At 56.8% G+C, this 22087-nt stretch overlaps 2 protein-coding genes across 9 annotated transcripts in view; one reads left to right on the forward strand and one right to left on the reverse strand.

The window, feature by feature from the left end:
• DOCK1 (dedicator of cytokinesis 1) overlaps positions 1 to 22087 on the forward strand; it is a 331039-nt gene that overhangs the window by 131898 nt on the left and 177054 nt on the right. For all 7 annotated transcript variants that reach the window (XM_080641474.1, XM_080641473.1, XM_080641477.1 and 4 more), the window contains 2 exons: positions 1022 to 1149; positions 4232 to 4327. In XM_080641474.1, coding sequence (XP_080497600.1) covers positions 1022 to 1149; positions 4232 to 4327 — 224 coding nt within the window. The remainder of the gene's footprint in view (positions 1 to 1021; positions 1150 to 4231; positions 4328 to 22087) is intronic.
• Positions 12226 to 22087, reverse strand: part of INSYN2A (inhibitory synaptic factor 2A) — a gene marked incomplete at its 5' end in the record, with an annotated part of 41666 nt that continues 31804 nt past the window's right edge. For both annotated transcript variants that reach the window (XM_080641481.1, XM_080641480.1), the window contains one exon: positions 12226 to 12554. In XM_080641481.1, the coding sequence (XP_080497607.1) occupies positions 12371 to 12554 (184 nt within the window). In that variant the 3' untranslated portion in view covers positions 12226 to 12370. The remainder of the gene's footprint in view (positions 12555 to 22087) is intronic.

The raw sequence follows: 22087 nt of genomic DNA on the forward strand, positions 1-22087 counted from the left end.
TTCCGGAGCAGCCTCGCCTCTTCCACAGCAGCTCGTGTTCCTTCGTCCCGTCGTCCCGTTTTTCTGCATCCGCTCAGATCTTCGTGGTCCTGACTTCTCCCGTGAGGTGTCCTGGCGATTCGGTGTCGCCGGGGAAGGGCAGTGGCCGGGGTGACTCCACAGCCCAGAACTGGGGTACACAGAGTGCGTGTTGGGCAGGGGGTGATGCACTGAATTTGTGGGCACAGCACATAGGTAAAGCTCCCGCGGTGTCTGTGTGTGTCTGGGGGCACGCTATGGGAGATGGGTGCTTGCAGGTATGTGCATAATTCCGTCTTACCCGCGGGGGCTGCGTTCCAGGACCCCGGGAGGCCGGGAGCCACAGATAGAGCCGAACCTTGTGGACTCGGGGTTTCCTCCGGCCCTGCCTTCCTGTGGTAAGGTTCGGTTTATCAGGGAGGCTCAGGAAGGGAGTCACAGCAATAACCGACAATGAGATAGAACAGTTATAACAATGTACTGTAGCCAAGGTTATGTGAGCGTGGTCTCGCTCCGTCTCAAAATAGCTCGTCGTTCTGTGCGGACAGCGTGGCTACGCTGGGCAACGGGCTGGTTCAGTCCCGGGCGGGACGGAGCAGCAGGTACAGGACTTCATCCTGCTACTCAGAGGAGCACGCAGTTTCAAACATGTGAATTGTTTCTTTTTGGGAATTTCCACGCACTGTGTTCGGCCCGCGGTTGACTACCGGTAACTGACACCGCGGGAAGCGCAAGGGTGGACGAGGGCGCTGCGGCGTGTTTGTGAACTGTGTGTGGTTGCACGGAGACTCCCGTGTGCATTCATGCACATGCGTGTTTTGTGTGTGAATGATTCATGTGGCAATAGAAGGGATCTCTCCTCGTCCAGTCACCTGACGTCCCAGACGTCGCTGGGCGGCGTGTACGTGGGACGTCCTTGAGAGCAGTGCCATGTGCTGCGAACACGCTCCGCAGACCGGGGTGCACCGTGCGGCCCTGCTGACCGGCACCCCTGTCCCCGCAGACTGCAGGGAGCTCCTGCTGCCCATGATGACGGACCAGCTCAAGTACCACCTGGAGCGACAGGAGGACCTGGAGGCCTGCTGCCAGCTGCTCAGCAACATGCTGGAGGTGCTGTCCCGCAAGGACGTGGTGAGTGTGGGCGCCAGGGGCCGCCAGGACCCGCAGGCCCCGTCCCGGATCCACCCAGACCCCACCCCGCAGGCCCCATCCCGGATCCACCCAGACCCCACCCCGCAGGCCCCGTCCCCGATCCACCCAAACCCCACCCCGCAGGCCCCATCCCAGGGTCCACGCAAACCCCTCCAGGGACAAAGGCACACAGATTCATTCCTAAAGAAATGGCCTTAATTTTAAGGGTTGTCCCCTCTCTCTATAAAGTTGCACCTTCCAATTGCTTTTGTTTTTGTATGAGGTGTGCTAAGTATAATTATAAACATACTGTGATAGATATATAATAAACGTTATCTATAATAATAAAAGCGTAATATGCTAATTAGACCAGATGTCCTTCCGGACCACCTTCCAGACAAAGCCAGGGCTGCAAGGGAAGCCTGGGTCCCGGGTGCCTGCCGGCAGCAGCCGGAGGGAAGCCCGGGTCTCAGGTGCCAGCGGGAAGCCGGTGCCGGCAGCCGGGGGAAGGAAGGTCTACTCTTGCACGAATTTCGTACATCCGGCCTCTAGTGTTACAATGTTTATTCTTCCACATTAAATACATTTATTTTTTAGTTTCGTTCCTACAACTTCTCAGCTAAATGTCTCTCAAGACTTAGATTTTAATTCTTACCGTCAGACAAAGGCCTTGATGATAGAAATCAGAAATGAACAAGTGGAGGCTAATTGCCTACAGTCTTCCCATTCTTATTTTATTAAAGTCAAACGTGCACACAGGTGTTTTTGCTTTGTGTTTAAGTCACTGGCGCTTCTGAGAGTTTTGAGGGGCAGCTGTCTGCTCTCCCCGGCCCCTCTCCCCCGGGAGGATTTCTTCCTGGCTTCCTTAGCTAGTTTGTGTTTTTGAAATTGTATTTCCTTTCGCTTTTCTAAATTGCATGCTCACTCCATTACCTTCTCCCTAATCCACAGTGAGTGCAGACCATGGGGAAAAGTCTGACCCTCCACTTCCCCATCCCCAGTGGACCCACCACATATATGTGTGCACACCTGTGCACACACGTGCCATCGTTGGTTCTCCAGGTGTGTCTGGAAACATGTGCAGGTCCTTGGTCGTCTGCCCTGAGCTCTGGACACACGGGTGGGATTTTGAAGGCAGCAGGGCTGGCTCGTAGCTCTATCCCACATGACCTCCAGCACCTTCCCAGTCCACACACACACACACCCCCCCACACACACTCACACACACACACCCCCACACACACCCACACCCTCCCACACACACACACTCTCTCACACACACACACACTCACACACCCACACACACTCACACCCACACCCACACACTCACACCCACACACCCACACACACTCACACACACACCCACACACACACCCACACACACACTCACACACCCCCCCACACATACACCCCCATACACACCCACACACTCACGCACACACACTCATACCCACACACACACACCCCACACACACACCCACACACACACCCCACACACACTCACACACACACCCACACCCCCCACACACACCCACACCCACACACTCACACACACACACACACACACCCCGCATACACACACCCCCACACCCCCCCACATACACCCACTCCCACACACTCACGCACACGCACTCACACCCACACACACACCCCACACACACACACCCACACACACACACCCCCCCCACACACACACCCACACCCCCCACACACACCCACACCCACACACTCACGCACACACACACCCACACACACACCCCACACACACTCACACCCACACACACACTCACATACACCCCACACACCCACACACATACCCACTCACACACACACACACACACACACCCCACACACACCCCCACACACACATATACCCACACATACACTCACACACACACACACCCGCACACTCACACACACCCACACTCACACACACTTCCACACACACACCCCACACACACACACTTTCACACACACACATACACCCCCCACACACACACTCACACACACACTCTCACACACACAGACACTTCACACACACACACACTCACACACATTCACACACGCTCACACATGCTCTTACACACACATGCACACACACACGCACACACACACACTCACACATGCACACACACACACACTCCTGCCCTGCCCACTTGCTCCTGCCCGGCTCCTCCTCTCAGAGCCTGGGTGGTGCCCTCAGAGGCAGAGATCAGGCTGAATTCATTCTCGGGGTGACGGCCACACCAGGGCGTGGCTTTGAAAGGGTTGGAACCCTTCACCCACAGGGCAGCCTTCGTGGTTCCAGTCCAGGGCTCCCCTGTTCCTGTTGGGGAGAATTTGGGAGGAAAGGGGTCCAGTGGCCAGACCTCCCGGAGGACGGGGTGCCCACCCTGGTTTTGTGCGGAAGTGACTGGGGAACCTACTTCCGCACGTTCCGTGTTCCTGAGGAGAGCCCCGCACCCCATCACACACTGAGTAGAAGACCGCGTGTTTGCATGGCGAGGCCCGTGGCCCGCGGGGTTTCGTAGCTGTTTCACGTCCACTCGCATGTGTTGTAGATACTTCTCCCATTCAGATCACTGCAGCGTGGAATGGAATGGAATCTGTTTGGGGGGAATTTCTAAGAATAATATAAAACCCGTGTCACGGTGCCTGCTCTCGAGAGTTGACCCCTTGGTCCTCGCTGAGCGACATGTACGCACTCCGTGCACGTGCTGGCCCCAGACCCTGCACTGGCCCGCAGACCTGTGGGCGGGGGGACCCGCCTGAGGGCACGGCCTCCGAAACCAAGGGCGGGCTGGCCAGGGACCACACACGTGTTGTTTAAACAGATTTGCTCTCATTAAGGTCTGCCCACATGACATGGCCATGATTATGTGACAAATTAGCATTAATGGACGGTAATTAATAACACGGCCGGGCTTGCTCTGCAAAGGCTGGTGCCTCTCACAAGGGCAGCATTTCCTCTCCCACGGGTTGGAGCCGATTTACTCTTCCAGGGGGTCGGGGGGCGTGACGCCCCGGCACGCGTGTGGGTGCCTGTCGCGGGCGCTGGCCCTCACTGCCTGTCCTCCCGCAGGGCCCCACCCAGCGGCACGTCCAGATCATCATGGAGCGGCTCCTCCGGACGGTGAACCGCACGGTCATCTCCATGGGCCGGGACTCGGAGCTCATCGTAAGTGCCGGCGCCGCCGGGCGCCCCGGGGCGGGGCCTCTCCTCTCCGCCTGGCCGTCCGCCTGGGCTTTCTTTTCAAACGGTCACTTGACACTGAGCTGTTTCCCTACACATTCGCGAGCGGGAAGGGGCCTTGGTTGCCCTGTCTTACCATCTGGTGTGTGAAGTGGGCTCGTCTCTCACCGTTGTTGGAGCCCGTGTGGACACGGGAGGCTGAGCCATCCGACAGTTTAGAGACAAACATTGGGTTCTGGTTTTCCCATGTGGACACGGGCGGCTGAGCCATCCGACAGTTTGGAGACAAGCAGTGGGTTCTGGTTTTCCCGTGTGGACACGGGAGGCTGAGCCATCGGACAGAGACAAGCAGTGGGTTCTGGTTTTCCCGTGTGGACACGGGCGGCTAAGCCATTGGACAGTTTGGAGACAAGCAGTGGGTTCTGGTTTTCCCGTGTGGACACGGGAGGCTGAGCCATCCGACAGTTTAGAGACAGCAGTGGGTTCTGGTTTTCCCGTGTGGACACGGGCGGCTAAGCCATTGGACAGTTTGGAGACAAGCAGTGGGTTCTGGTTTTCCCGTGTGGACACGGGAGGTTGAGCCATCCGACGGTTTAGAGACAGCATTGGGTTCTGGTTTTCCCGTGTGGACACGGGAGGCTGAGCCATCCGACGGTTTGGAGACAAGCATTGGGTTCTGGTTTTCCCGTGTGGACACAGGAGGCTGAGCCATCCGACGGTTTGGAGACAAGAAGTGGGTTCTGGTGTTCCCGTGTGGACACGGGAGGCTGAGCCATCCGACAGTTTGGAGACAAGAAGTGGGTTCTGGTTTTCCCGTGTGGACACGGGAGGCTGAGCCATCTGACAGTTTGCAGGGGTGGGCAAACTTTTTGACTCGAGGGCCACAATGGGTTCTTAAACTGGACCGGAGGGCCGGAACAAAACCATGGATGGAGTGTTTGTGTGAACTAATATAAATTCAAAGTAAAGGAGCAGAGGGGAGAGCAAGAGAACCGGATAGAACAGCCGGATCCGGCCCGCGGGCCGTAGTTTGCCCAAGGCTGGTTTAGAGACAAGCAGTGGGTTCTGGTTTTCCCGTGTGGACACGGGAGGCTGAGCCATCGGACAGTTTAGAGACAAGCAGTGGGTTCTGGTTTTCCTGTGTGGACACGGGAGGCTGAGCCATCCATCAGTTTGGAGACAAGCAGTGGGTTCTGGTTTTCCCGTGTGGACACGGGCGGCTGAGCCATCGGACAGTTTAGAGACAAGCAGTGGGTTCTGGTTTTCCCGTGTGGACACGGGCGGCTGAGCCATCCGACAGTTTGGAGACAAGCAGTGGGTTCTGGTTTCCCGTGACTTCTCCCAGCATTTCTCCTCCGCCCTCGTTTTCCGCGCAGCCTCTTCCCACCTGTTCACACGGAGGACGGCAGGAATGAAAGTTTACACCAGGACTAACAGCCACCGAGCTCTCCAGCTCCTCCAACGTAGCTGTTTCACGTCCTCACATGTGCTGTAGGTGCTTCTCCCATTCCGATCTCTGTGGCGTGGGATGGAATGGAACCTGTTTTGGGGGGAATGTCTAAGGATAATATAAAACCCGTGTCACGGTGCCTGCTCTCGAGCGTTGACCCCTTGGTCCTCACCCCCCGCTTTCTGAGCTGTGGTCTCTTCGGCAAAGGATGCCCACGAGGTCCCCTTTCATTTCTTTCACGTCTAGTCCTTGGTACCCTTCCCCTAAGCTTGTCTGATGGCATTTCACAGAAGTCACCTCCCAACCAAAGACCAGAACACGCAGCTGGTGTTTCCCAGGCCACCAGATGTCATGTCGTCTTCCTCGTGTGACCTCCGCGGTGTCTGGGTCCTCGGCGTCGACCAGGGAGGTGACACTCATGTCTCCCCCCGACGGCCAAGCCGGAGCGTAGCAGGGCCCGTGCCGGTGTTCGGCAGCCGCCTCACCGTGAAACTGGGGTGGGCCAGTTGGTTGTTTACAACATCATCCGCGGGCCGTACAAAATGATCATCTTACAACCAGCCTGCTCTACTTGGTCAGACAATTAAATCTCCCCTGCTCCCTCGGCATAGCCAGACCAAATGGTTTCGTGGGGGCCCGCGGGCCGACGTGCCCCTCCCCTGCCACGAAGGACGCAGTTTCGGGGGAAGAAGGAGGTTCATGGCCGCCTGAGGGTGTTTCCCGCCAGTGACACAGTCCAGTCTCGTCTCAGAGTTCGGCACAGACGTTCACATTTTCCTTCTCGGGGTGTAGCTCCCTGAGGATCGGACTGTAAGGTGTATAAACTAGGACATAAAGTATTTCCTTGTGAATCGGATTCACCTACCGCGGGCTTCCCCAGTCTGCACGTAAACGCGTTGGCCTCTTCACGCTCCCCACCATCGCTGCTCTGTCATTTGAAACACCTTTGTAGAGGTGGGGGAGATGGAGCCCCATGGAGCGAGACTCGGGGTGACCCCAGCAGCACCCCCGAGGTCTGATGACCCTGTCTGGTTGGGGCTGTGCCAGGGGAGCCCCGGGACACTGCCACGCGGGGGAAGCGCTTGAGGAGAGTGGAGGACGTGTGGTTTGAAGTCACACTGCGTTTTGTGACGTTCTGCTAGGACCCTGTTGGGAGGGGCTGGGTCAGCCAGGCTGTGGGTGCTCATGGCTCGGGGGGTGACGGTGAGTGAGGGAGGGGCTGTCAGGGCAGATGGGGACATGGCCAGTGACTGGAGAGCTGTTCCTCTGTGGGTGGGGCTGACCCTGGCTGTGTGCCCTCGAGGCACAGCCCACGGGCCGGCAGTTAAACCGGGGCGAGGCGGTGGGGAGGAGCCCATCAGTTTGGACGGGTCCTGGAATTGGGGAGGTGGTGAGAGCTACTCCCGGGCAGTCAGTGGGTGGAAGGCAGGTAGAGTGGAGCGCGTGCCTTCCCACCATGTGGCCCAGGCCTATATGAACGTGGCTCAGCTCTCGAGGTGACAACGGCCAGGAGAGCCGCCCCTCACCGCGCGCTTCTCCTCTGCCGGGCGCTGGGAGGCTGATGGGGCGCTCCGCTGTCCGTCTCCCCTTCTCCACGCGGTGACGGCTTCCAGGCCCTCAGCCTTAGGCAGCGGCTTCGTGTTCCGGTTAGTTCTGGGCGGTGGCCATGGGGGGTGAGGTGCCCTGGTCCCGTGGGCAGGTGGCCTGCTCAGCGGTTGGGTGGATGGCCATCCCCGCCCCCCATGTGCCTTCGCTGGAGTCGGCGCTTGTCCGCGGGGCTGGGCGGAGAGCGAGCGGGTGCAGTGACTAGCACACAGGGTATCCTGGGAGCCGCGCTGCTGCCGTCAGGTGGTCAGACTCCCTTCTGTGAACGGGCCGTTTAAGAGCGTGATCGAGGGAGAGGGATGTGAACCAGGAAAGGTTTCCCTGTGGCCTGGCTGCACACGAGGAGACTGGGAATCGCCGGTTCTCTGAAAGGAACACGCGGCCCCCTCCCAGGACAGCTGTGGACAGACTCGGTAGCCGCTCAGGACAGGGAACCCCCCCGCCCCACGGTGCCCTCGCCCTCCTGACCACAGGCCGCCCGGCCCCTTCACGCCTGTGAGGACAGGGACTTCATTGCCACCCTGAGTACTGGCTGCTGGGGACACGATGGGGTGGGGAGGGGTTCATCGCGGCCACAGCGTCCTCGGTGGGGAAGATGGGACGCGCAGGGCTTCCTGTGAGCCTGGCTGAGTCCCAAGGACCCGCCTGTTTCTTCTCCTTTCTTAAAAAATCTTTATTGTTGAAAGTATTACATATGTCCCCCTTTTCCCCCACATTGACCCCCTCCAGCTTGCTCCCAACCCCTATCCCAGGCCTTCACCCCATTGTCTGTGTCCACAGGTGATGCATCTATGCAGACAAGGTCTTGGTTGATCACCTCCCACCCACCCTCCCCACCTTCCCTCTGAGCTCCCGCACTCTGTCCCATGCTTCTCTGTCTCTGGGTCTACTCCGTTCATCAGTTTATTTTGCTCATTGGATTCCACACATGAGTGAGATCATGTGATACTTGTCTTTCTCTGACTGGCTTATTTCACTTAGCATGATGCTCTCCAGGTCCCTCCACGCTGTCTCACAGGGGAAGAGATCCTTCTTGTTTACAGCTGCCTGGTATTCCCTGGTGTCAGTGCACCACAGCCTTTTTATCCACTCATCTGCTGAGGGGCACTGGGCTGTGTCCACATCTCAGCTGTGGTAATGGTGCTGCTATGAGCATAGGGGGGCACGCGTTCTTTCTGGTGGGTGGGTGTTTCGAGGACCCGCCTGCTTCGTTATTTGGAAAAGAGTGTCATTTAAATGCTCGTTCAGTGCACAGACCCCTCCTACCGAGACTCCTCACCAAATCTTTTCGCAAAGACGTTGTCTCGGGCGTGAACATGAGCTTTGCACTATTTATGCTAATGGAGTTCATGAATAAATGTGCTTTTAAAAAACGCTGTTCTTAATTTTATTTTCCAACGAGAGCAGCACCCGATACAAGTCTCAAATGGGCAGGGTCGGGTTTCCTGTGCGAGGGCCGTCACCGTGTCTCCCAGGGATGTTTGGTAAGCAGTCGACTTCGAGGACGTGTGGCTTTCGGAAAATCGCCCTCACACGGGTGAGCGTGTACACGCTGCTGGAGATGGGGAGGCTCTGAGGGCACAAGAGCAGGGATACGGGTCCTGGGACCAGTGCCAGGGGTACTGGTGGCACCTACAGGGCACGGTGTCCTTTGCTGTGTCCGGTGGCTTAGAGCAGGGGACCTCTGGGGCACCAGCCGTAGGGACTGACTCACGGGTATTAGAGAGGTGGCTGCGTGTGTCCCCGCGGCTGTGGGTGGCACTCTGGGACTCAACCTGTTCGCACGGAGGTGGCACTCACCCCCTGCCTGTCCCCGGGAACCGTGAGCACAGAGGGAGCCCCGTCTCAGCCACAGGGCTCCCCACCCTCGTTCCTGCAGAGACCAGGGAAGGGGGCGTGTCTCCCCTCCTGGGTGTCCAGGTGGGACTCACCCTTGGCAAAGGGCTCAGCACTGGGCTAGTCTCCATGGAGAGGTGGGCTGCCCAGCCCCCCTCTGAGGTGCTGGAATTCCGTGGGGGGAGGAGAGGGGAGGAGGTGGCTGATCCCCTGGCCCTGGGGCCTGAGAGATGATGAGCTGGCGAGATGCTGTCTGCTGGACCGTGATAGGGCTGTGGCATAGGGCCGTGGTGGGACACCGAGTTCCATTGTCTGTGAGCTCCTTCCAGAACCAAGTATCCGCCAGACATCCTGCTGGGGGCCCATACCTCCTAATGGTCTCTCTCTCGGAGCCCCGATGAAGTTCTTTTTTTTTTTTTTTAACATAGATTTTATTATTTTTTAAAAATATATTTTATTGATTTTTTACAGGGAGGAAGGGAGAGGGATAGAGAGTTAGAAACATCGATGAGGGAGAAACATGGATCAGCTGCCTCCTGCACGCCCCCTACTGGGGATGTGCCCGCAACCAAGGTACATGCCCTTGACCAGAATCGAACCCGGGACCCTTCAGTCCGCAGGCCGACGCTCTATCCACTGAGCAACACCGGCCAGGGCCCGATGAAGTTCTTTTCCTTTGTCATTGTTTTCTTAGATTTACTTCTCTTTCCCCAAGTTACTGCGACCACGAAATAAGTTAAACAGCCACACAGAACATTACCTTCCTTTTTTTTTTTATTTAAAAACTAACAAAGAACTTAGTGACAAGTAGAATAATTTAATCTCTATACGTAATGCCATGGGAACATCTATATAGGAAGGAACACGACTGTTTACCTTGTTCTTTTTGTATCAAAGTTTTGACTTAAATCTTTCTAAGAGACGGATCATGTTGGTGACACGTTGTGATGGAACTACGAAATGCCTTTGGAAATATTCGTGTGTTTTTTTCTGTCCCGAAGACGCTGTTATTTTTAAATAGGAGGGAGCATATCTCCAGTCTCCGTCAGACTCCGCACATTTTGTTTGTTTGTGTGTCTGTTGTTGTTCGAACCTAGACTGCTCTCGCCAGGGGCGTCGCTCCGTTCACGAGGGTGGTGTGGGCGGGCTACGGAGCTTGTTAGAAAGCCGAGCATCCCCTCGCTTCCGTCCCCCCCCCCCCCCCCGCCCCGAGCTGGGGGTTCTCGGGACACAGGAGAGACAGCTTGTCGCAAACACTTGAAACGTTAGTGAAAAACAGTATAAAACACACGAAACACGGTTTCCGACTCCATGTCTCCGTGACACAACTGCCCTTCCTCCGTGGTGCAGCCGGGCCCTCCGGTTCGTTCCTCTTTGGCACAAAATTCGTTCCCAGTCCCGCTGACTCATCTCCAAGGATGTGCATCCCCTCGGGCAGGGCTTCCACACCAGCTGTGTTTTTCCTCGTAGTCAGAGCGGGCGTCGGTGGGACGGCTTGAGTAACTCCGGAAGGATGCCCGCTTGGTTTCAAGTCCCGATCCGAGGCTGACCACGACGAGGTCCCTGCAGAATGAGAACACCTAGGACAGGAGGAGACTCGCTGCTGAGTCAGGAGGGAAACGCGAGGCAAGGAACAGCTCTCATTCTCCCGACGGCCCGACGCCGGCAGCGGCCCTGCCCGGGGGCACCGCTCCGCTCCCGGCAGCTGATCCGTGACGCGTGCGTGTCGGCAGTAGCTTAGATGTCAGACGGTGGGACAGAAACACGAACGCTAGGTTTTCTCCTACGTTCACAGACGATTCAGAATTTAATTTGTACGAAAAAAAAAAAAAAGGCAAAAGGAGATTTCTGCTCCCGCTTGTGAAAAGCAAACGAACGGATAGACAAAGTCATTCCATAGACCAGGGGGTTTCAATTTCTATCAAAAGATACTTGCAAAGGAATGAGTGAAAAAATAAAGGAACTAAGATTTGTATTGCAATGTTGTAATCAAAAGAGACCTCTGTCCTGGTTTATTGAAAAAATACCTAAAAACATCTGATTCACAGCTTTCCCCTAGAGGCCTAGGCATTTCCGTGAGTACAGTTTTGCGACTAAGGTTAGGTGTAGGCGATCCTACGCGCGTGACGGTAGCAGCTAAACTAAACACGTGGTTGCTCTCGGAGGCGGCCAGGCCTGCCCCAGTGGTTACAAAGCGCAACAGATTGTACCAGACGCCTGTCTGCGCTTTGAGGAACGGTGTCTCCAAGATTGATTCCCCGGAACACTTCCCCGCGGCAGGGCACGCCGGTGATGGTTGGGTGACCGTGTTATCCGTTGTGTATCTCTACGTGGGTTCTCGACTTCTTGCCAGAATTTAGCATTTGGCCTTTGGGTATCAGAAGATTAAAAATGAGATCTAAGAAAGCTCCGTGTCCAGTAGCTCTCCGGCCCCGTCACCTGCAGCGGTGACAGGGCTGACCTGACGCTGGGGGACTCCTCGGCGGCTGGCCGCTTGGAAATGAGCCGTAAACAATGGTGCAGGTGTGGCGATGGGGGGGATGCCGAGTTCCAGGGGTCACCTGGCTTAGCGCGACAGCACGTGAAGGCAGATATACATAGAGTCCCACGTGAGAGATGATGATGCATGGTCTCCGACCACTTGAAAAAATTGTGCTTTCTCCAGAACGGGGTGTGCTGAAAACCGCCCTCGCCCCTGCATTGTTGCGAAATGAAAGGTAAAAATGAAGTCCTTGGCAAACGTAAGGCTTGCTTTTTTTCTCGCTCAAGTCTTTAAAACGAAGGCTTGGAAGTCATGATGAGTTTGAGCTGTGCACAGGGGCCGGCCAGCCGGCCGATCCGCAGGTGGACAGCAACACTCGGCCATCCGGGCGGGGGCAGAATTGCTAGTTGTCCCCTTTGCCTTAAGTTTCATTTCGGGTTTCACGTCCCACATCCGAGGACCGCGAGGGGCCACCGGCAAGCGGCGACAGGACTCCCTCGCTCCGTCGGCGGTCCGTTCGTACGAAGGCCTTTTTGGTAAACGGGGCGGCGCCCGCGGCGGCCACGGTTCCCTCGGTCTCTTCGTTTCGGGAAAGGACCGACGGAACCCCCGTGGGTTTTCAAGACGGCCTGTTGGACTCCAAACACCACGAGTGTTAAAGGAACCAGAGTTTCCACCTCCCGTGCTTTTTAGATTCCGTTTTGGATTTTTGCTTGGGCGTCGAGGAGTGCGTCTCCTGAGAGTAAGGCGAAGGTGCAACCTGAGATTCCTCAAAGGGGTGGAGATTCCGCAGGACCGGCTGGAGTTTGTCCTCTTGCTGCTTGAAGTCGAGCTCCACGCTAGAAAGGAGAGAGAGGAATGCCTTTAGTGCTCGGTCTTCCATACGTAAAGGTCCCCCCTCGTGACCTGACTGGGTGGCATCCTGCCAGGGTAGCGATCATTCACCTCATGTTTATACCGTCAGGCTACAGCTCCATATCAAGCGGTTGGTTGTAGTCTGTTCTATGTCATTGTGAGCTACACTGGACTGTTGAGCAGTGTGGGGGTTAAAGGTACCGATCTCCCTAGCAGTTGACAATCTGTGTATAACTTTCTTAACTACATTTTATTTTTTTATTGATTTTAGAGAAGAAGGTAGAGGGAGAGAGATAGAAACATCCATGATGAGAGAGAATCATTGATTGGCTGCCCCTGCACATCCCTCACTGGGGATGGAGCCCACAACCCGGGCATGTGCCCTGATCGGGAATGGAACCATGACCTCCTGGTTCATAGGTCAGTGCTCAACCGCTGAACCACGCTGGCTGGGCTGTGTATAACTTTTGACTCCCCAAAACCTTAACTACTAATAGCCTACTGTGGAATGGAAGCCTTACAGATAACATAGTGGCTTAACATGTATTTTGTGGGTTACATGTAAAATATACTGTATTCTTACAATCAAGCTAGAGAAAGGGAAATGTTATCAAGAACATCATAAGGAAGAGGAAAATACACTCGTGGTATTTTATTGGAAAAAAAAAATCCGCGTGTAAGTTCAAACCTGTGTTGTTCAGGGTCGATTGTGTTTCAAATAGATTTCTTTTCCTAGAAAAATAACTGATTTGCTTTCATTCTGAACCTCTGACGTGTCAACACACACACAGTTGGGGTCAAGTACGTCCAGTCCCGCATAATGGCCTCTCGGTCAAGGACGGCCGCGCGTGGGACGGTGGTCCAGAGGGTGAGGTCGAGCGGACCCCTCCTGTTGCCTAGTGACGCCGTAGCTGTCACAGCAAGCAGGTACCCAGGTGTTTGCGGGGATGCTGATGTAGGCACCCCTGCCCAGCCCGTCACGTAAAACCGCACCCCACACCGTTATGTTCGTGATGCTGGATAATGGCCACGAACGACCACGTGGCTTTGCAGGCTTACGCTTTGCTGACGGGACGCCTCCTCTTTGCTGCAGAGGGCCCTTTCCACGCGGGAAAACAGTGCCGTCTGTGAAGAGCCGCCGTGGGACGCCGGCAGCAGCCTCGTGTCTCCCGCGCATCCTCCCTCGTGCCCGATTTAACCTCGTGGCGGTCGGTACAGTAACGGGCCGTGCAGGCATGGAGCCCGGGAGACATAGGCCAGGCCGTGTCGCCAGGGGCGCAGGAGGTGCACCCGCCAGGTTTGTGTAAGTGCCCTACCATGTTCGCACACGATGAAGCTGCCCAAAGACACGCTTCTCGGACGCATCCCCGTGGGTACATAGCGCGTGGCTGTAACGCGCTGGAATGGAGACCGTGGCGTCGGAGTCACCCTCTGGCTCGTCCGTGGACTGCACGTGGGATAAGTAGGTCACTGAAGGTCTGCGTGTTCAGGAGGCCTCTCAGCACACACGTGCCGGCACATGCAAGCTCGTTTCCAAGGTCACAGACACTGGTTCCCACCTGAATTGGTCGGCGAACGAAAGGTCTTGATTCCGTTCTCTTGTCAAGTCGGAGACGCCTGAAGACCGAGGACCCCAAGATGCCGACGTGGGCGAAGGTGGCGTGGTCACCCCGTCAACACCTCGGAACGTTACAGTTACCGAAGGCGGTTTTTCAGGCAAAAGCACAGAGTTTGATGAGAAGTAACCCCAAATGGTAATGGCATCGGGAAGCCGTCGTGCGCAAACACACAGCCCCGTGGGGGACGGGACAGCCGTGGTGATGCGTGTGAGAGCGGCAGGATCCGAGGAGGCTGTTTGAAGGATATGCTGTTTCTTAGGAAGTTTCTTCAGAGAATGCACCTTGCCTAGAGACCTCCCTTCTCTTCATGTTGAAAAGACCATGGTCGATCCTCTAACCTTCACTAATTCTTTACGGTCCCCTTGGCCTTGGGACCGGACCCCAGGTCCAGTGTCATTTTTCCGTAACCATCCCGCATTGCTGAGCCTGGTGTCCCCTCCGCCCGCCGCCCCTCTGCCCCTGGCATCCTCGAGTCGGACCCTGCGCCACGCCCGCCGGGCCCCGGAGAGCTCCGCTCGGTGCCCCTTCCGCGTGTGGCCTGGGTGCCCGGCTAATGTCAGTGGATTTCAGTCAGGGTTCAGTGACCGTGATAATACATGAGCTCCCAGCGGTTCACATCCAGTGGAGCCGTACACCATTTATAAACATGAAACCCTATTGATTTAGAGGTCCATTAATCCTAGACAGATTCTGACACTGAGGAAAGAAACAGCCAAGCTATCTGCAGTTCTAAACACAAGCTCGAGACCCATGTAATGGACCATTTTGTGTTTTATGTCCACTGTTCCATTTTTCTTACTGACAGAGGCGATGCACTATTACGGAGAAAGTTAAAAATATTGCCAAGAAGCTTACAGGGGGTAGAGGCAGAACTCATGAACTTAGTCCTGCTCACCTGGATCACATGACAATGGACATAGCTCCTCACCTGGATCACGTGACAGTGGGCACAGTTCCTCACCTGGATCACGTGACAGTGGGCACAGTTCCTCACCTGGATCACGTGACAGTGGGCCTAGTTCCTCACCTGGATCACGTGACAGTGGGCACAGTTCCTCACCTGGATCACGTGACAGTCGACACAGCTCCTCACCTGGATCACGTGACAGTGGGCACAGTTCCTCACCTGGATCACGTGACAGTGGGCACAGTTCCTCACCTGGATCACGTGACAGTGGGCCTAGTTCCTCACCTGGATCACGTGACAGTGGGCACAGTTCCTCACCTGGATCACGTGACATTGGGCACAGTTCCTCACCTGGATCACGTGACAGTGGGCACAGTTCCTCACCTGGATCACGTGACATTGGGCACAGTTCCTCACCTGGATCACGTGACAGTGGGCATAGCTTCTCACCTGGATCACGTGACAGTGGGCACAGTTCCTCACCTGGATCACGTGACAGTGGGCACAGGTCCCCACCTGGATCACGTGACAGTGGGCACAGTTCCTCACCTGGATCACGTGACAGTGGGCACAGTTCCTCGCCTGGATCACGTGACAGTGGGCACAGTTCCTCGCCTGCATCACGTGACAGTGGGCACAGTTCCCCACCTGGATCGTGTGACGGTGGACACAGTTCCCCACCTGGATCGTGTGACGGTGGACACAGTTCCTCACCTGCATCACGTGACAGTGGGCACAGTTCCTCACCTGGATCACGTGACAGTGGGCACAGTTCCCCACCTGGATCACGTGACAGTGGGCATATGCCTCTAAGGACAGTTGTAAAAGGTGCGAATCTCAGAACGCGCTGCATTTGGGAGCACAGCCCTCGGGTCCTTTATCTGAGGCTGTAGAAACACGGGATCTGTCCTGTCGACATTGGGGGGCAGAGGCTCCCCTAAGCACCTTATCCTCCTTAGGGCTCAGTTTCCTTCACTTCAAGGGATGATGTAATCATTACTGCCCCGACTATCCCCCTGAATTAGGTAAGGATCCCTCACCCCTCCCGCTCCCCAAAAGTAAAAGCCGGTGAAAAAGTTTTCTAAACTGTGACATGGAAGTCAAACCTTATTTTCTGCTGATTATCAGCTGACCATCAATGCTGCAGTGAGAAAAGGAGCTGGGAGTGATCGGGGCAACACCTAGGGGGTTCTTCACCGGGATATTTAACAAGAAACGCGGAACCTCACTGCCGAGTCTGCGAGATAACCGTGTCCGATACGATACCGTGTCCAATACGGCATGTCAGGGGCAAGAAGGGATTGTCCCGGGGCCCTTGGTGCACGCTGAAAGCGTGTCCCCCACATCATGACCACGGCAGGAGCCCCGGGCGGGCGGATTTGGATTAGGCTGCGGGCGGTGCTAGCTGTCCCTGGGCCAGCACTATGGCTCTGGGTGCCTGCAATCATCGAATTCCCATTAAGTAACTACACTGGGAATCCCGTTATTAACCCCTTTACCACACCGCGGAACCCTGTAATCACAGAGAAATCTAATCCGAGCCCTCGTTAACGGAAGGACTGGACTTTATCTATCCAGTTGATTCCTATTGGCACTTCTCCCTTACAAGAGGCTGTGGCCCGAGCGGTGAGTCCTGGAGGGTCGTGTCGGGGGACTGCCTGCCGTGGGGCAGCCAGGCGGCCCGGGCCTACGCCCCTCCCCTGCCTAACACGGCAGGTTACCAGAGGCACCTTCATACACCTTGAAACTCCTCCACAAACTCCTGCTCCTCCCTCACAGCCAGGCCGCATGCCGCCCCCCTCCCCTTGGAGTGTGCACAGCCACCACTGCACCCTCCTCCGTCCGTCCCATCCGAACTCCTCCCGCAGGGCCCTCCACGGTTCACCAGAGCGCCGTCTCCTTCCTGCTGCGCCGTGTCCTTTTCTCAGGCCTGCGAGCTCGGAGGGATGGGCCGGGGTCACTCAGTGTACACCTGGGGTTCTGAGGACGGTGTCAGGCTCAGAAGTGCTTGCTTTGTTTACGGAATGGAAATAAACAGACGGACTGATCCCGAATCTTCTTCCTCCTGCTCTCCGCAGAATGTTGCTGCTCTGCTGTCTTCCATTGATAACGAATTCACCAAAACAAACGCGTGCATCCAAGCACACCTGTGTGTTATGTACATGTGTGTCTCTAGGGACATGTGTTACATACCAAATGGGCGCGTCTACAGCACATACATATGGATCCCATTCCAGTAGCGTCCAATGTTAACAATTTGTAATGACCGTCTTTTAACACTCTGAACGTAGAAATGACTTCTCATCACTTTAAATCCTTCCCTCACCGCTCTCTCATGCGGGAGGCACAGAATCAAGAGTTTAGAGAATTCCCGCCGGATTTAAAATACCAGAAATGGGTATTCAAGAATATTAATGCCCAAACTATCCGGCCGATGCCCTTTTCCTGGTAGGCTATGGCAAGGAAATTACCATTGCAGTTATAGAACAAAATAACCCCAAACGTCAGTCTGGTATCGCAGCCGTCACAGGTAGACAACGTCATAGGTAGACCAGCGACCTCTCGGACCACGCCTGGCGCTTTGCCAAGACCACCCTGCGGAACAGCCCGCTCTTCCCACGCCTGACCAAAGCCACATCCTCAGTCTGTCTCATCTGTGACTCTCTGGAGCCCGGATGTTGCTCTGAGGCCCAGGCCTCTGTGTCTTTGCGCCCCCCTTCCCTGCTTTCCGTCCACAAGGTTCCCTTTTATCAGAGACTATGGCAGGGGTGCGCTTGGGGTTGGCTGCAGCCAGATGACAAGTTCCTCCCTGTCTCCCAGCGCCTGTCACTGCCGGGCGTCCCAGGACAAACGCTCGCTGGAGAAATGCACGCGCGTCAGACGGAGGGGGTCCAGTCCACTGTCGGCGTGGTGGTTTGAAACCCTGCCTGTGTGACCACCCGTGGGCCATGTCAGAGGATGAAAGTGCGGCGAGCATCAGGCATTCCGGAAGCTCCTTCTCTCTGGTGCTGGGAACAAAGTGACAGGCAGACCCTGTCCTTCCCTCCCACCCAGGGACTCAGCCCCTCACACGCCCCTGCCTAGCGAATTGTGCGCTGGGACCCGCGGTGCGGTCCACCGAGGAGACAGAAACAGGCCGGCGTGTGCTCCGGGAGGGGGCAGTCACCGAGGCTCTTGTTCTCACACTTTACAGGGAGATGTCAAATTCTGGGAAAGATCCTATTTAATTACCGGAATCGGCGCGATTTTGATCTTTTACTTCTTGTTTTCATTCTGTCTTGAATTGAGGCTAGCAGAAACCTTTTTCATAGAAATGCCAACCTTGAGTTCCAGCCATTTGAAGTGGCATTAGCTTACGAAGGAGCCGCTTCAGGACGGCGGGGATGATGGCTGTGCCCCTGGGATGGCTCCTCATCCCTTCCTGCAATGCAAGGTGACTCACAGGTCGCCTGAGCCATCACACTGGTCTGACCGGGGCATGACCAGCGCCATCTGGGTACAAAGACCCCCACTGCTCCGGAGCGCAGGTGACATCAGCCTCGTACCTCACACACGCTTCCGACGTGACCATGGCGCGTTTCCCAGGAGGAGGGGGGCGATCCGGCGCTGTACTGAGGCAAGCTGGAACCTGCGTCTCTTCTGATTTTTTTTTTTTTTTTTCTCGCCGAGATGCTCTCGAATGAGACGCTCACCATCGGGCTGGATCGCAGTCTGAGGGGTGTCGTCTTGGGGGGAAATGCAATCCCGTCCCCCCCCTCAAACGTCCAGGTACGGACACACTCCCTTCTGGTGCGCGAGGTTTCCGCGGGCTGGCCAGCGGGCCGTCACCTCCCTGCTCGGGAGCAGCCGTTCGTCTCTCCGTGAATCGATTCGCCAGTACGGGCGGCAGCTGTTCCGTGAGAGACGGCTGGTGCCCGTCCACCCTTCCAGCTCCGGCGTCCTTCCTGGGAAGCCCCGTCCTGTCATCATCGTGAATCCCTGGCTCCAGAGACTCCAGAGCCGGAAGGGCCCTACTGATCAGTGGAGGACCTGCACCATCCTGCGTGCCCGGGGGTGCGGTGGGCACCCGCCAAGGACGGAGGGAGAGGGCAGGGTCAGCCCTGCCCGGGGCGCCGGCGGGGAGCAGCAGCCTCAGCAGGCTGGCCTGTCCGCCCCTGTGGTGCGGGCAGCCCGTACCCCTGGAATTGCTTCAGGACCTCCTGTCTTCTGGATATTTCCTGCAAGCCCTGCCTATTTCCCTGGCAGGCTTATCCGTTACAGAAGAAGTAGGTGCCGTCACTCAGGCGAAGGGACACGCTTATTACAGGGCTGCGTGGATCGAACCCCGGACAGGCGGGTCTCGCACGCGGCCCCCCTGCAGCTCCCGGGGCCCCATGTTTCTGGAGACACAGTGGATGCCTGTGCTGCCCGAGGTGGTCCTTGGGTTTCTGGGAAAGGCTGTGCGTACCTGCAAGACAGGCGGGGTGGATGCTGTGACCTCCAGGGCCAGCACTCGGGTTGGACAGGTTGTCACTCGGGGCGAGGGCGTCCAGGGACACAGCGGTCCTTCGGCATTTTACATTTCTCTGTTTGGAAACGCACTTAACCGGTTCAATCCCGAGACGCCTTCTCCAGGCGGCCTGAGGGGAAGACCCGGCAGCGTGGCAGAGTCGGGAGCAGGGACTCACAGGAGCGGGAACTCACGGGAACGATCCCGAAGGCGCGGGGGCAGGCCCTGGGACCCACTGCCAGGCTGGAACCTGCTGCCGGGACCCTGACCTGCAGCTGGCGTCACCCTTTCTAACGAGCCCTGAGCAGGAATCGAAGGAGCACTTGTTCTCGAGGTCCCTTGGCGAGGAGACGTGGACGCCCATCCAAAAGCCTTGGACGCGTGGCCGCGCTCTCTGGCTCCCTCGGTTCTAATTCTGAGACGTGGCTCCCACGGGCACCGCCACGAGGTCAGCGGAACGGGTGACGTCTCCTGCCCAGGGCCTCGCGAGCGCCGCGTGCTTTTCCACCACGGACACCGCGCCCTCCACGGCTCACAGGGCTGGCCGCGTGCCGCGAGATCACCTGGCCCCACGCCCACTTGCTCCCCTTTCTCTTCGCCCAGAGGAAACCCCCGCCCAGGGTGCCGACGGCCAGCATCGGGGCGGGCGCGGGTGGTAGGTGGTGAGCGTGGGGGATTGTCACAGGCCCCTTCGCCGACCAGCTGTGTTCGCCGCCACACTCCGTGCCCGGTGGCATTCCTGAGGCTCCGGGTGCCAGCCAGGCCCTCTGCTGAGTCTGCAACTGCGAGCTCGCCAAGAGGGTGCGGTGTTGGGGGCTGTCTGTGCCCTTTGTACTCGTCAGAGAAGGATGTGATGCATTCGAATGCGACCCCAGCCCACGCCCGGTAACGGAGCAGGAGAGGCTATTTCTGTGCCTCAGCTGCTTTGCGATAAGAGGCCCCCAAAACAGTGAGAGAGATGCAGGAGCAGAGCAGCATCCCCAAGGATCCTGCAGTAAGATCGTGTCACGTGACCTGGTTGCCATGGCACAGGGAAGTGGGCGTGGCTTGTGGGAGAGGACCTGGAACTCCCCTGGAGGCCCCCACATTCACAGAACACCTCACCTCAAAAGACAGGCGTACCTGAGCCAGGTCAGGGGTACCCTGCAGGTGATGGGGTCCCTTGGGGCTGGTTCTTCGGCGAACGGCCGGAAGGGAGCCCGCACTCCTCGCAGCTCCTGCGGAGCTCAGGATGCTCCTGCCCGGTGTCAGTCCCCCGGGAGGAGTTGCCGCTGCTTCTTTCCCAACACGTAACCTTGTCAATCAAGGTGGCCACTGCGAATGGTTGGTTATTTCCGACGTAAAGAGACAGGGGTTGGGAAAGGAGTTTGAGGAGCTGGAGACACGGTGGCCTTGATGGTAACATCGAGATCTCCTGAACGAGTGGGCACGAGGCGGGGGTGGCTATCCAGCCGAGTCCCTCCCTGTCGGGCCCACGCGGTCCACAGCAGAAGGCGGGGCTGGGGGACGATGCTGTGTTATCATCTCTGACGGGAGATTCTGAAACGCTGTCCTGAAGGGGAGCTTTGACCCTGCAGGCACTCTCTGGCACACCCCCCCCCCTGCCTCCGGTAAGCTGGGCTCCTGGGCTGACCGCGGGAGTCCCCCCACTCAGCTCCTGCAGCTCCTGAAGAGGCACGTCACCAACTCAACAGTCCCGAGGGCACATCCCTGTTATAAAGGTCCCTGTGCATAGACGTCCTTTTCCCGCTCTGGAGGAGACACCCTGCGGGACCCCAGTGGCTCAGCTCCCCACCTGGGGAGCCCTCGTTAACTTCCGGCCTACTCCCGTGTGCTGGGCCCTCGAGGTTCTCCAGAAAGCGGGCCGGTGGCTGGTGGGAGGGCGTCGCCCAGGTCGGCTGAGCGATTCTGAATCGTAACCACCCCAGGGTAATTCCCGAAGAAGAGAAACCCCTGTTCTCCGCAGGCTGTTAAATCGCCTTTAATATCGCTTTTAATGTATGTTCCTCCTGGATTTAGAGCCAAATGTATTCAAATGTCTCCGGTTACATTGCAGAGTGTCCTAATAAATTCTTTTCTCCATCTCGCACGGAATGTTAAATGGGTGTGGGCTCGCCACGCGCGCTCTGAGCCTTCTCGGGGAATCCGTGGCTCACGCCTGCTCTGGGGGTTCAGTGTTAGCTCCCAGAGTAGCAAAAGATGAACCCCGAGGACACGTGTGAGCACCCATGTTCCCCCTGATGGCCTGATGGCGTGAAGGGTGGTATGTCAGTGACATCCCTTCGCTCTCTGTTCAGTTCCCTCCACAGAGTGGCTGCAGGGAAACAGGCCCCACCGGCCACACTTCTGTGGACCCTTGCTGTCTCGCAGGAGATCATTTGCATTTTGTAGTTCTTGCTTTTTTTTTTTTTCCTTCTTTTTTATGGATCTCAGAGAGGAAGGGAGAGACAGAAAGAGATAGAAGCATCAATGATGGGAGAGAATCATTGATCAGTTGCCTCC

The sequence above is a fragment of the Plecotus auritus genome (genome assembly GCF_963455305.1).
Source record: "Plecotus auritus genome assembly, chromosome: 9".
In the NCBI taxonomy this organism is placed as follows: domain Eukaryota; kingdom Metazoa; phylum Chordata; class Mammalia; order Chiroptera; family Vespertilionidae; genus Plecotus; species Plecotus auritus.